General features: G+C 45.9%; 1 protein-coding gene across 10 annotated transcripts in view; it reads right to left on the bottom strand.

Annotated features, from left to right (window-relative positions):
- The window catches only part of RNF216 (ring finger protein 216), a 163,049-nt gene that overhangs the window by 62,147 nt on the left and 86,013 nt on the right, over positions 1-14,889 (bottom strand). The window contains exon 14 of one of the 10 annotated variants that reach the window (XM_036932946.2): positions 10,574-10,994. The exons of the other annotated variants lie outside the window; for them this stretch is intronic. Coding sequence (XP_036788841.2) covers positions 10,728-10,994 — 267 coding nt within the window. The 3' untranslated portion in view covers positions 10,574-10,727. Of the gene's footprint in view, positions 1-10,573; positions 10,995-14,889 lie in introns of those variants that run through there. 10 annotated transcript variants of the gene reach the window in all.

The raw sequence follows: 14,889 nt of genomic DNA, 5'->3' as shown, positions 1-14,889 counted from the left end.
TGGAAGTAGCTGCCTCTAAACAAATGCTTCCTTTGGGGGAACAATAATGCAGTGTTTCAGTTACTCCTGTCTTTACTAACGGTGGTGTCAAAGGTCTCACTCTACAAAAACATCAAGTGGGAGAGTTATGTTTGCTAAACTCAGTAAAAAAAGCAGAGTCACTAGCCTTAGAATAAAATCCCCCAGATGGAAAGCAGTGTTTGGACTATGAAGAGATAGTTCATGCTGACCAATTTTAACAGGAGTCATAAGGAAAGGTTTTCAGGATCTACAAAATACATGTTGAATTAAATTTGCATCTATCTCTCTGTATTCTCATTGGTACCAACAACAGCTATGATACTTACATGGATTAATTAAATCTATTTCAACAAATATTTACCAGGCAAGCCCAACACTGTGTTAGGAAGTGGTAATAAAATGCAAAAAAGATTCTGTCCCCAACTTTCAGAAAGTCATAGCAGACAAGGACCTGCAAACTCAAAATGCCCATGTGGGCAGCAGGGAATTCAAGCTGATATAAATATAACCACCACTGGTGTCTGACAGTTGCCAAGGAAAAGTGAGATTCAGTGTGCCCAAGATTTTAAATTTAAGAGAACACCTGGAATATTACATAAAATTACATCTGATTTTATATATTGGTAGCAAACTAAAAAAAGTTTATAATGTTGATGAGGACTAAACAAATACAACTATGAGCTGGATCTGATGTGTGTGAGATCACATGACATCTGGGTGTGCTCTCTGAAGGCCACATGTAGGACTGGATACAGCCAAGGAGTGACAAAGAGATATCTTATGTACTTTTCCTCAGCCATTAAGAGAACGTTTCCCTCTCCACCTACGCCCGGCTCCAAGCCCCCCAGCCGCAAAAACAAGTACAAGAGTTTCTGGCTGCTGTTGCCTAGACAAGGCCCTTCTGAGAGGGCTGTCTTCTCACAAAGCAGAGCCATCAGGGAGCAATGGTGTGTACTCATGACTAGCTCATGTGCTCACTCTAACAGACAATTACACCAAGCCCTAAAGAGGTGCCAGCTAAAAGGTGAATCCTACAGAGTTTCTGCTCAGGGTTGGCTAGAGTAGTGGGGAACAAGGCAAAAGTCAGGTCACATGGTATTCTAGGTGCTCAGAGGATGGGTGGAGGTGGGGCTGGGAATTGCACAAAGGAGAAGGCCTGGCTGAGGCTTGAAGGTTAAGAGTCACCCAGGAGAAGGTAGGACTTAACAAGTACAAAGCATGGAGATGTCAGCCTCACTGGTACAGAAGCTCAGTTGTGGGTGGCTGGAGTAAGATGTTGGAAGAAGGACCACATGCAGAAGGGAGCCTGGTGAGAACTAGAGCCAAGACCAGATGTCTAAGGCCACCTCAGGTGTATCCTGAGAGCCACAAGGAGGTACTGCAGGGTTTTTCACAGGGAGGTAAAATGGTTAAGTCGTTCTTTAGAAGATCACTCCAGTGTAGGTCTGGAGCACAGGACTGGAAGGGGTGAATGGAAGCAGAAGCCCAGTTGGGATGCTGTGGGAATCCAGGAAAGCAATGCAGGATGAGAGAGGACTTGGCAAGACTGCAGGAGGCAGGAGACAGAAAGCAGAGGACGAGTGGTGAGAAGCCAAGGCCATGTGGACACGTGCAGCAGGTTCTTCATGTGGATACTGCTAAGCCTGCCCCCTCAAGAGGTGCTTGAGTCTCTCTTTCTCTGGATTCTATCTTGACCTTGGGGGAGTCCATTGGTCAGAATATCTTTTCCTGGGCCCTAGGCCTAAGAAGCTGCAATATAAAGGTTTGCTACGTCTTTAACAAGAGACACTGGTTGGTGTTTATTGGCCTCCTCTGCATTCATGGTGGGATGGGCACATGCATGCAGGGTGTGGGCATGCCTCCACTCTCTCTGAGACCAGTTTCTTAAACAACCTGTCGCTAAGTCTCACAGATGAACCCTCTCCGACACCAAACCCCACCAGGGGGCAGTACTGCACCTGTAACGAGCACCACCCCAGGGGGGAAAGTGGGGGTAAACCCTCAGTAGTGACTGGGATTCTTCTGTTAAGCCCCAGTGCATAGAACAGGGCTCTGCCTGCCTGCCTACAGATGGTAATTTGTGTGAATGGGATCAATAGCAGTGTGGGCTGGAGAGGGTTTGTGGACAAGGCAGGACAGGAGGTGGAGAGAATGGGAAAGGACAGTCAGGGTGACCCAGTGAAGGCATCCACACGAACAGGCGGGTGAGGGACAGGTCTGGCTTGCGAGGGATCAGGAGGAAGGAGCCAGATTACAAAGTGTCAGCCTGGCACTCTAGAAGCCACTGCAGTTCAGACTGGCTGACGTAGAGAACAGCAAGACTGACTTGACATTACAGGGCAGACAGAAGGGAGGAGTCAGGGACTGAGTGCAGGCTTGGCTACAATCAGAGAAGAAACCCAACAACTCTAAGCCATCACAACCTATTAGAAAAATCTGCTAGCTATGCAATTGTCGGGAAGACTGTTCAAAGATGTGCTGACACTCATACCTGCAGGAGCAAAAAGAGGAGAGCCTTGAAAGCAATGTGGATGCAAAAATGGTTAATGTTTGAAAAAGCCAGCTTCATACGCAACACAGCGGAATGTCCATAATTTAATCGAAAGGTTAATTTTTGATTTTAAAATAATGACACGGAAAGAAGTAGTGGCCTTAGAACACTTCAATAAGGCACCATTTATAAATGCCTGTCATGTGCTGGTTACTGTACAGAGTGCTTCACATCCATTGCCTTGTTAGTTTCTAACCCCCTACAGACATCATGTCAGTCAGACAAGAACCTGAGGCTCCTGAAGGGAAGTGACTGTCCTGAGCTGTATCGCAGTGGAGAGGGGTGGGAGGCAGGACCACAGAGATCATAAGTTTGGAGCACCATCTCTGAGTTCTTCTCATTCCAAACATTCCTTTCTCCCCAGTGACACACATTAAAAATACATGCAAACTTTAATGCAAAACAAAGCTGACAACTAAAGTGTTGACAGCAGGTGCAAAAAATAAGTATGACTCTGAAACACAGCAAGTCCTGTCAGAACCACTGCAGGAACCTCCCAGTGCAGTTGCAGCAGAGCCTGGGAGCTGCTTCCCTGCAGTCTCCGTCCAAACTGCACATCTACATGGGACAGAATGGCCCAGTCTGCTCCAGACCCACTGCTTCAGCCTGCTTGCCTGGCTGGGTGACTACTGCAGTGTCAATGGCGTTCTTGGAGCACAAACACCATGCTGGCCATTCTGAGAGGACACAGGAGGGGAACAGGTGCATGACCAGAAGACTAACCTTGAGCTGGAAAATGCAGGTCCAATCTAAGCTCTTGTTCTTACAAAGAATGGCACTTCAGGCCTAACAGCCGGGAAAGAGAGGACTCTCTCACACGCACACGTGCAAGAGAACGATGACAAACAGAAAAGCCATTGGCCTTCCTTGGGCCTAGGTTCAAAGGGCTACCCCTCCAGCCATTGTCCCATGCTACTATTTCAAGGGTGTCCTTGGGCCTATGACCAGGTGCACGTCCAGCTGAGGTGCTCCTAAATGGGACCAGCAAACGCCGGATATAATCTCATCTGAGGTCCATATTTCCAGTGTGTAGGAGTTACTGTTTCTTACAAACAAAAACAAACCCAAACAAACTGAATCGTGGTAAATGACCTTCTTAGGAAACTTACCTAGCAGTCTAATGTAAGTTAAATACCACTACAGAGCACACACATGTGGATCTTCACACCCAACATTTTTAGGACACTGACATGGCTTTTATGGTGTGGAAAGCTGAAAACGATTTTATTCTGTGTTGGAACTATTTCTAAACTGTCAGGGCATTCATTTCAGAGCAAACACATATGACCTGGAGATTGCTCAACACGTATTTCCACTGGGCCAATTGAGAAGTTGCCATCTACTGCCCCTATGTACCCAGTGCTCTGCATCTGCTATGTGTGGCTCAGGCACTGCCTCCTACATGCAGGGAAGGGGAGCACAAGGTAAGTTTTACCTATTGCAGGATGTGACTGCTAATGATGTAACACATTCTTTGGCTTTCTTGCCATTTTCCCAAGCTTTCTACTATAAGGAAGAAAAAATGGGAAATCTGGGGGAAAGGGAATAAAAAATATACATGACCCAGGCAAGATTATAGTAAGCACTTACAGGGTGTTGTCCTAATTTTCACTTCACCCACCTACCTACCTACCTAACAATCACACCCACAGCCAGGATCCTGAGATTGGAAAGAAACTACAGATCACCCCTGAACAACACGGGTCTCAAATTTAAGAATTTCAGGCTTAAAAATGCATAGGATTAAAAAAAAAACACATTGGAAAAATTTCTGGAGATTTGTGACAATTTGAAAAACATTTTTTCTCTAGCTTACTTTGTTGTAAGAATGTAGTGTCTAATACATATACAAAATATGTCTGATCAACAGTAGGCTCATATTCAAGTTTTTGGGCAGTCAAAAGTTGTACACAGATTTTCAACTGCATGAGTGACAGTACCTCTGACCCTCGAGTTGTTCAAGGGTCAACTGAAGTAAGAACCAGTGTGGAACCTGGCCATTCAATTGCTTACATTGTGGGTTAAAAGCTAAACAGCCTGTTCTATGTATGTCCATCATTACTTCACTTGCATTTACTGTCCGCAGTCCTGGGACTGTTGGAAAGCATCTGCTCAGGGGGAAGGTCATAGATAGAGGAGGCCACTAGGGTCAGTGAATCAGAACCCAGTAGAAACCAGGACAAGTGGATGCAGAAGGTGAAGTGAAAGAGCTGGATGAACAGCTTCTGGTCCCCTTTCTAGCTCCTGCAAGTGACTATCAGGACACCAGATTTTTTAACTGTTCTGTAATTAACTGTAATTCCTACCTTCTACCTAACTCTTATCTTGATCTCAGAGTTGCTGGAGTTTCCTCCCGCCTCAGAGGTGAGCACCCCAGTGTGAGCTTGCCTGAACACACCCCCACTGAGCCAAAGGGGGCAGGAACAGTAACTGGCCAGCATCCCTCTGAGGCCAGAATCCAAACTTATTGGTGAGGCTCTGGGGCCCTCTGCTGGCTGCCTGTTAGAGAACTGTTAGCTCCTCACTAGATCAGCAAGAAATTCGCCTTTAGAAACCTTCCCACCTTATTGCCACCTACAAGGCTTTCCATTTATTTAAACCATCCAAGTATGCAAAAATATGCAACACAGCTTTATGTCATCAGAGCTCCTACAACATAAATATATGTCAACATTTCATAAACAGGATCCCATTAAGGCTTGTGGCCAGTCTAATACAGTCCAAGGATCTGTCCTGAGATATCTTCTGATCAGCATCACAGCCTTGCCAATCTTAGACCACTGATTTGCTACAGATGAGAGAAGAGATTCAGACAGAGGAGCTCGGGCACCCCACATGCCCTGGTGGTCAGGAGATGGGCAGATCTGGGTAGTCCACCCTGGCTACTCACTAAACAGTGACTGTGGGCAGGTGCTCCATTACTCCCAGCTCTCGTTTCCTGCCTATAAATGGGGGATGTAATGGGGTTACAGGCTAAATGAGATGATGGTTTCCAGCACATAACCAGGTGGTGGTGCACAGCAGTGAGTAATAAACATCAGCTCTGCCACTTCTACTGTTACCACAACTGCTCACAGCCTGGGCTCCCTGCTCCTGTCCTACTAGCAGAGCTGCTGGAAAACCCCACCCCATGGGGGTATCCAGCAATAAGAGCAGGGACGCCCTTCACACAGAAGGTGACAGGGCCTATGTTTGGACTGTAGTTCACCAAGGGAGAGTTTTAATTTAAAAGGCAAAGGGAAACCAAGACCGCTGATGGAGCACTAAGCGCACTAAAAGACTGAAAACCAGTCTGTGGAGACAGAAATGAAGGTGCCACAGGTGAGTGGAGCATGAGCACCTAGGAATGTGGGCACAATGGCTGGTTTATGGGTGGCTTTCTAGTAACTGACCACAGGGATCGGGGATGGCCCTGAAGAGAGCAACAAGGCCATTTGTGGGGGCCACATGTAGAGAACATCAAGAAGACTGAGCAGAGTTGCTAAATCTGAGCAGAGATCAGGCGGGGTGAACGATAGCAGCTAACATTTACTGAGTGCTTATGGACTGAACACCCAACTTATGTTCAGTGATTCCATCCTTACAACAAACCTCTCAAGCACAGTGCTGTCCTCCGTTTTTATGGACGAGGAAGTGCAGCAGTGGGACAGCAGGTTGTGTGAGGCACAGCTGGTAAGTGGAGGGGCTGGGGTCTGCACACAGGCAGCACGACCCAGCCAGCCCCTGCAAAGAGCACTGAACCCATAGCCTGTGTTGCCGTCGGGACAAATCTGTCAGCCCAGAATTTGTTGCCTGGCCAACCTCCCAAGAAGATATATATGTGAGGAGATAGGCATGCAGATGAGGACAGTGTATAGGTAAACTGGAGATGCATTTGCTGAACAGGCTGTGAAGAGGCCAGGAGAACTTGGCTTAGCCTTCCAGGAGCAGAAGAGCTGGCCTGCGAGCCCCACAGCAGGCCTCCTTGCCTACTGTTTCTGGGAGGTGAAGTCTTCACCAGATGCACAGTTATAGATGAGCTCTTAGCTCCAGGCGCTATGGCAACGAGCCACAAAATCAAACCAATGAAATCAAGCAAGCAGGAGATCATTCCTGATGTGGAATCTGCCAGCGGAATGTGCTGTTGCAGACACATGCAACTTACAAAAAAGAAAAGAAAACCACTGAGAAAAGAGCATTTGTGAGTGCACCACTTTAAACACCTTGTCTTCTAGGAATAGGAACAGGAGTGTCTTTAAAATTGCCCTCAGTAGGGGCAACTGGAGCAGCTAGTCCACCACGCTGGATCAGGAGCCAGCCCCCCATCACACGGGGATGGATAAAACCACCCCCAGGAGGCTGAGCCACCTGAGTCCCAGGGCAGGTGGGCACAGGGCTCCCAGTGGCCAGCCACAGTGTGGAAGTACTACCCCTAACACGCTGTCTTCACCAGGCTCAGCAGCGGCCTTTCGCCAGTGGCCACTTCCCTACTCCCCACTGCCCCTTTCCTGTCTACTCTTCAGTCCTTCCTTCATCCTGCTGCCAGAACAATCTGAAAAATGGAATTTGGTTTTATCACTCCTGTTTCCCACCCCGGATGGACTTCCCATTGCTAACAGGAAGCAGCCCAGGCTTTCCCATAGGGGCTGAAACTTTCACTTCATCACCTGCCACCAGACACCTCATATCCCCACCTCTCCCTCAGAAACAGACTTTAAATGTGCTGCATCCTGTTCTGAGGGGCCTCTCCTTACTCTTCTGTCCTAGCTTTCTTGGCAGCCTTCCAGTCAGTACTAAGGCCATTTCTGCGATGTTTCCTCTGACTCTCCCCTCTCGTCCCTCCCTCCCCAGTCCTCAGGGGTCCAGGCTGAGGTTATTGGGGGTAGGAGGGGTGCCTCACTCTCCTCTGGCTCTGACAGCTCCCCTCATCAGCAGGCATTTCCACCTGGATACCTGAAAGGAGCCAGACATATATGAAACACGAGTTTTGATCTCCTGACCTTCCCACAGCTGTTTTCAGTCTCTTCTACACCATTAAAGTACACTGCCACCTGCTAGCTGCTCACAAACACATGGATTCCTCCTCTCTTCACCCCCTGGCACTGCTTCCACCAGCCAGTCCTTTCAGCTCCTTCGCAGACCCATCCATTCCTGTCTGTGTCCAGAAACCACGCTCACTCCTGGCCTGCCATGTAAGGTGCTTAGACTCTGTTTCTTGCATCTCTGCAGGGCCCTCGGCCACCGCCTCTCACTCTGCTGTCTGCTCACATGCTCCAGCTACACTGGCCTTCCAGCGCCTGGCCCTCCCTCTCTGCCCAGCCCCTCTCCTCACCTGGACAGCTTTCCCTGACTAGCTGCACCACTAACTTCTCCCCATTCAAGCCTCAGTTCAAACGTTTCCCCGAGAGGCCTTCCCAGCTCTCCCTTAGATCAGGCATTTTCTTACTGTAAAACGTGGGCCATACCTGAGTCATGCACAGTTATTCAGAAGCACTGATGAGCCAGCGTGACAATTACCAGCGCTCCAAATGTTTCTTGTTACCATGACTACTGTAGAAACCAATCTCCTTCTGTCTTATGAAATCTATTATCATCTAGGGTTAGAATCTGAATTCCAATCCCATTTATCTTCCATCATTTATCTAGAATATTTTAGACAAAACAAAAACAAAAACCACTGTTTTTTTTTTGAAAGGAAAATGTAATCCTTGACCTCAAACCAGCATCACATTCTAAAGCCACAGAAGAGTGACTCTGGATTCCAACAGATCCTAAGCTTCCAAGAGGAAAATCACTAGCCTTGTTCTGGTGCACTGCTTTCTCTGGTTTAATCCAAGGGTTTTCATAATGCCTCAAGAGTTGGGCAGGCTCCTCAGCACCAAGGACAGGAAGGTGTCCTTGTCACTCCTTAAGCCCACTGATGCACCACTTCAAGAACCTTTCTCTATCCTTCTCACTTAGGGTCAATGATAAATGCCGTACCTCACCTGAGGAGTTTTCCATTGTGTGTTGGCCCAAACCTGGTCACAGCTTACATAAGCCACAGACAGCACTGGCCAGCTGTGGTGCTTATTCACTGGCTCTGGTGTCCAACCTAGTATGAGCCCTCAATCCTATTTTACAAATAGAACACAGATCCAGAATGGAAAGAGAAACCACCAAGCTCAAAAGCCAGAGCAGAGACAGGATTTGTATGGCCTTAAAGGGTAGTGCCTCCAAGGATCTTCTAAAACGCTACAAAAGTGAACTCCCTGAGCCAACAGCAACTGTGGTGGAAAGCTCGCACCACCTCACAGCAGCAGCGGCCAGGCACACCCATTTGTTTTGAAGGGATACTCAAGAAATGCCCACACTTGAAAAACAAGTGCAACTGTCCCTTCAGAGAACAACTGAGCCTGTGCTGGATGCCATGCTTCCCGGACAAACTGTGCTTCCCCTCTTTTCAAAATTGCAAACTTGGCAGATCTGTAACTATGTGCTGGCCCACACGTGCTTTGCTAAAGTCCTAAACTCCAAAAATTCCTATTTTGCTTTGAAATCCTTTGGGATCACCTCCAGGGCTACTTCAAAGTAGCCCTTCACAGGTGTCAGTGTCCCTCTGAAAGGGAAGCCAGGCAGTTTGCGGCTGAAGAACAGATGACATTTTTCCTTTTAAAATAAGCAGCATGTCCTGGAGGAAAGATAATCATGTGCAACCCTTCTGGGGATAAATATGGAACTATGTTTCAAGAATCTTAAGAAAACTGACCGAACAGTCCTTCTGTATGGGTCTATACAAGGAATAAAAAACCTTTATGTGCAGAGCTGTGCATGGCTTTAATTGCAGTGGCAAAGAACGGAAAGCACCCTGTTTCCAACTTAGGATACATCTAAGTAAACCAATGTTATCTGTTTGATGGAATGATAGCCACTGGAACCATAGTTTCATAAACCTAGAATATGGAAGATGCTTATATCCTTGTAGGCAAAAAAAGCAGGGCACAATACTGTACCCACAGCATGATTCCAACCATGTGGCAGAAGACAATGGCAGACCATGAACTGGCAGGGGCCAGAGGACTCTGTGCGCCTGAGCAAGCCTACCCTCTCTGCTTCCTCATCAACAGAAACGGGAAAGGATTCTAACACAGTGAGACAGACCCTGCCACACCCACTGCTACACTGGGGCGGCTTCTAGCTCAACCTCACTGTGTGAAGAAACTGCATCCACAGAGCCAAGGGCACTGTGATCTTAACCACTTCACTATATTATTATTGGGGGATGTCGGGTGGTGGCAGTCTTATCAGTGTCTCTTGGGATAAAGTTTGTAAAAAGCTCAAGATGAGATGAGCCGAGCAGAGTTTATAACCTAGTTACTCTGGCCAATTGTCACAGAAACAAATGAGAGCCAGGATCTTCCAGCTTCATTCTGGATGGGGAGGGGGTAGTATTTGTTTTAAAGAACTACAAGTTGGTCATATGGTGAGAAGGCTGGCCATGGCTGACTTAAATTAAGGCCTAGATAAAAGTAAACAGTGATGTGTGAAGAACAAGGGGGCAGAAAAGCAATTTGGCCTGGCTAGTATTTGGCACTGATTTGTGATGGCTGAACATGGGTTTCCATTACCTGGACTTTTTAAGCTGAGCCTCTGCATTAAAAAAGGAAAGAATTCTGACGTTCAAACTGCCACTTTGTCATCCCTGACCTGCTCCAGGAAACATTAGCCACCAACCCACTGTACAAGGCTCCCTGAGGTTTCTGGAAATGCAAGCTTGGCTTATATCATTGGTAGCAAAGATCATGCCAAGGAGTCATGTGGTCTCCCCAGCTTTACAGAAGATGCCTGTAAGCCCTGGCTGCTGGGGGGGCATGTGTGTGTGGGGCTCTACCCAATCTAACAGCTACTTCAATGGGCTCCCAAAGAACATCTGTTCAAGGCACCTCAAGAATAGGAAGAAAAAAGGACTTTACTTCTGTAGAGTCCTCTCTTCTGGCAAATCAAGTAATATGCCTCATTAAAAAAAAAGTCACTAAAGGAGAGGTCAGTGCAACACCTTATTTATATCCGACAGAAGGAAAGGCCACCAGCTCCCACTGGGGTGTTCAGCCATCTCCACCCCCAAACCCAGGCTCAGGCTGCACAGGGATGGGCCATCATTCAATAGCCTGCCTGGTTCTCGCCAAGTGCAGGTCGTCTATGGACAGGGTGCCCGGGAATTGGTGATGGTGAGCCACATACCAGATGAAACCAGCTTCTGCCAGCCAAACTTCTGCTTTTCCTCAATCCTGCCATCCTTGCCACTGGCTGCTCTTTCCACGCTTTGCCTCTTACAGGCAGCCAGACCATGGCAGGAAAAGGATGAGCCTTCAGGTCTCAGGCTCAGGTGGTAGGAACCAGGAAAGCTGCCCATGAGATATCCACTGTAGGTGTGGACACGGGTGGCAAGACTGCTGCTGGAGGCCTGGGATGGGAAGGAACACAGTGAACTTGAACAAAGTCACCTCCTCTTTGCTCACAGGCTCCCTGACTTCCTCTGCTTCAGAACTAGATGGATCAACATGATTAACGCTAGGAAAAAGGGGCTCCCACTGGCCCATGTGGGGTCCAAGCTCTCCTGTGGGCCCTTGCCTACTCTTCTTCTCCATGAAGGCCATGAGGGTTGCAGGACCTAGAGTTCAAGAGAGGATTTTTAATCTCCCAGAGAGCAGGGCGGTAGAAATCGTTACCGTATTTTCCTGGATGCTAAATTTAACTACTTAGAAAACACAGAAGCTTCACAATGAACTCCACAGAGGCAAATTCTATTACCTTTTCCTTCTTCCTCCCCAAACAAAAAGGACAAAGTGATGAAAGGACTAGAGTGGCGAGATAGAGGCAGGGAGGGAAGTAAAAAGGAAGAGCAGAACCAGACATAAGTCATGCTGGAGCACTCTCCTCTCACAGCAACAGCCACATGGCAGGTCACCAAGGCTGCAAACATGGAGCTCAGGAGTCATTCAATCAAATCAATCTTGGGAAAAGAGCTTTAAATATTCAAAGCTCCATTAATCCCCATGCCTTGTAATTAAATATGTATGTTAAGAAGCCTTGGACAAACACAAAACATTTTCAAAATGTTGGGTTCTTTACATTCATTCCATTACAACGCATTCTAAGCACTGATTTTGTAGAAAATTATGTAAAAAATTTAGTGAAGTACACACTGTGAAAACTTGGCAGAAAGAATGTAGATACAATTTCAGTCTACACTGAGCTTTAGAAATACGAGCCTTGATAACATCTTCACTTTTCAGCCTCCACATAACTTGCCCAGTGATAATCTCCACTTAGTTTTTAACTCTCTCTGACCCTCACCTCTTCAGGTCCTAATGGAGCAGCCCCCAACACATCTTGGAGAAGTCCTTTGCTTCTACTGTCCTGGGATCTTCTCTTTTATTTTACTTCCTTATAAAATGCACAGTTTTGTGTCACCTTCCAAGGAAAACCCTCTCTTTAACTGTCAACCACTGAAGAAACCAGTCACCCCAACACACTATACTTGTCAAAAATCTGAGAGAACTACCACTGCCACATGGTCTCTGGGCAACTATCCACTACTCTGAGAGCACCCACTCCACAGAACCTCATCTGCTTCTCACTGCTAGCCTGAAAGGGACTGGAACAGGAATTAGCACGGTCAGCTAATGATTTGCTGATGGTCACACAGCAAGCAGTTCAAAGTGTTAATGTTATCAAGTCTCTAAGAGATACTGGTCCAACCATTAGCACTCCCAGGAAAGGCTATTACAACATAGGCCCTATCACCTACAATGGGCTACCATGACTTGTCTGTTAGAACTGTGGCTATCAACTCTTTCTTAAAAAAAATATGAACTGGTGTTATGGACTGAATGTTTGTGCTCCCACAAAATTCATATGTTGAGATCCTAACTCCTAATGTGATGGTATTAGCATGTGGGGCCTTTGGAAGGTAATTAGGTCACGAGGGTGAAGCCCCATGAACGTCATTCATTTTAAGACATGACAGCTTGCTCTTCCTACCCTCTGCCATGTGATGATGCACAGAGAAGACAGTCCCCTGCAAACCAGGAGGTGGGTCCTCACCAGAACTGAATCCGCTGGCATCTTAACTCAGGACTTTGCAGCTTTTAGAACTGTGAGAAATAAATGTTGGTTGATCAAGCTGCCCAGTGTGTGGTGATACATTCCAGCAGCCTGAGCTGAAACAGCTGGGTTTGGAAAACTTGTCAACAAAGATCCCCAAGGTAGTGCTATTTGTGGTAAAGATTTTCACCTACAGAAACTCTTAAAAGATAAAAGCAGGAGCCCTGATTATTCCAACTGGATTAATTACTACGGTCAATTAATACCATGTTCAAAATCAAAACCTAGAACTAAAGGGGGAGGTTCTAGAAATCAAAGCATCTATCCATACCTAATTTTTGGACTAAGTTATTGTAGAAGGATTCTGATATTGACACCTGTGTATCTAAATGACATCCTGCATTTCTCCTAGGTCCGTATGTCTATGATAAACTCTTCTGCAACATTCTGAGGTAAGTAGATCTCATTCTAGTGGTGAAGAAATGCCAGGAATCAAGAATAAAAAGGACTCATCTTTTCTTTACTTCCCAAACCCCCTGGGGAGGGAGAAGAAAAATGAAGCCACTCATGTTTTCAGGAACCTTTAGATTAAATGTGCTAAGATTTTTACAAATATCCCTTTTTCAACCCTCAGGCAGCCCAGTGAGAGACTGAAATCATCACCCCATTTTACAGATAATTATACCCAGAGTCCTTACTGTCAAGCCACCACTGACATCCTATCACGCACTTTCTTCCATTTCCTAGCAGGAAAAAACAGCTATTCCGACAATTTTACTTATGTTAGATGGAAGGTACTAGTTTTTGGAAAGGAAACTAAAGAGGTGACTGGAACAGTAAACAAACACCAAAGGAACGGTTACATTCAATGAACAAAGCCTTTGTGTTTTGTGTTATTCTGTTCCCTGAGAAAACTTTATACACACACTGTATTATCAAAGTTTGTTTGTTTAATGGATTTCACTTATTTCTACATGATTACAAATAAAGACCTTGACACAACTCTAGGTCTCACGGAGGGAGGGAGCACTTCAGTTCCAATGAATAAAATACAGTTTTATACTATCTGAACTGCATGAAGTGGGCAAGCTTTCCTGGAATAGTCGAGTATTCTTAAGAGAGCACATTCCTGCTTTAAGTCCTGGATTACCACAGCTGGACAGTGAGGACACCAGGCTTACCTTTGGTTGTTAAAATCACAGACTTGTACAAAACTAAAAGGTATTTCTAGCAATCATTAATCTTTCAGTTATTTTTATATTGAGGAAAAAAGTAGAGCAAAAAGCTGTAGAAAGTAAGTGCAGTAGGGTGAAAACTATAGGTAATAGGATACACATATCCAAAGGCTACAAGGAAGAGGGAACTACTGACTAGTTCACTCCAGGCCGACTGAATGTGGGGGCGGTGGGGAGGGGGCAGTGATCCACTAACACCAGGTTTCTATGTTGGAGTTGATTTTTTTTTTTTTAAATCTGTTGACACTGGTAAAAGAAATACATGTACATGCTAAGAAATACAAAAAGGTGTGTAAATAGAGAGAAAACCCCCTTCTCATTTCAAGCCTTCCTTTAGTAGTTTGTGTTTTAATCAGGGAAAGAAAAACCCATGTTGCAGATAAACCATTTACATTTATACAAAAGGAGTCAAAAGCTCACAGTGCACACACTTTCCCTTGCTTTTTTCACTGGACAGCATTTCTTGGAGAGATTTCCTGATCAGTACCCACAGGTCTATCTTCTTTTGGAATGGGTTATGCAAAATTATGCTGGTGGCTCTTTCCAGCACTGGGCAATTCTCAATTTATCTACTTCACTTTTTAAAGAAACTCAATAAAGTGTTGCTTTTCATAAAGTATGACACAGGCTCTAAATGATAACAGTTAACATTATTATGAAGATCACTGTGCTTTCTAAAATAAAATTTAAGAGGCCATGAATTCAAATGTTGATTGAATGAGGAAAAAAATATTAAATTCAAAGAACTGAATAAGGAAAATAACCCTTTACATCAAGTGGATCCAAGAAGCTTGGAGTATGTATGATTCTACTGTGCCTTCATCCCTTGTGGAAGAACACGTCAAGAGTGTAAGGAACCCATCGCCCTGTCAGGACCAAACACCCTGGCGGGGCACTGCCACCGAGCCAGGAGAGGTGAAAGCCTGGAGCCAGGAGCACAGCCTCCTATTGGCTCAGCATCTGCCTTTCCCACATGGTGGCTCCTTCATCTTGCTGGTGTGGGAGATGTGGGAAAGT

This window comes from Manis pentadactyla, chromosome 10, assembly GCF_030020395.1.
Source record: "Manis pentadactyla isolate mManPen7 chromosome 10, mManPen7.hap1, whole genome shotgun sequence".
NCBI lineage: Eukaryota > Metazoa > Chordata > Mammalia > Pholidota > Manidae > Manis > Manis pentadactyla.
This window is presented reverse-complemented; position numbering and strand designations above follow the sequence as displayed.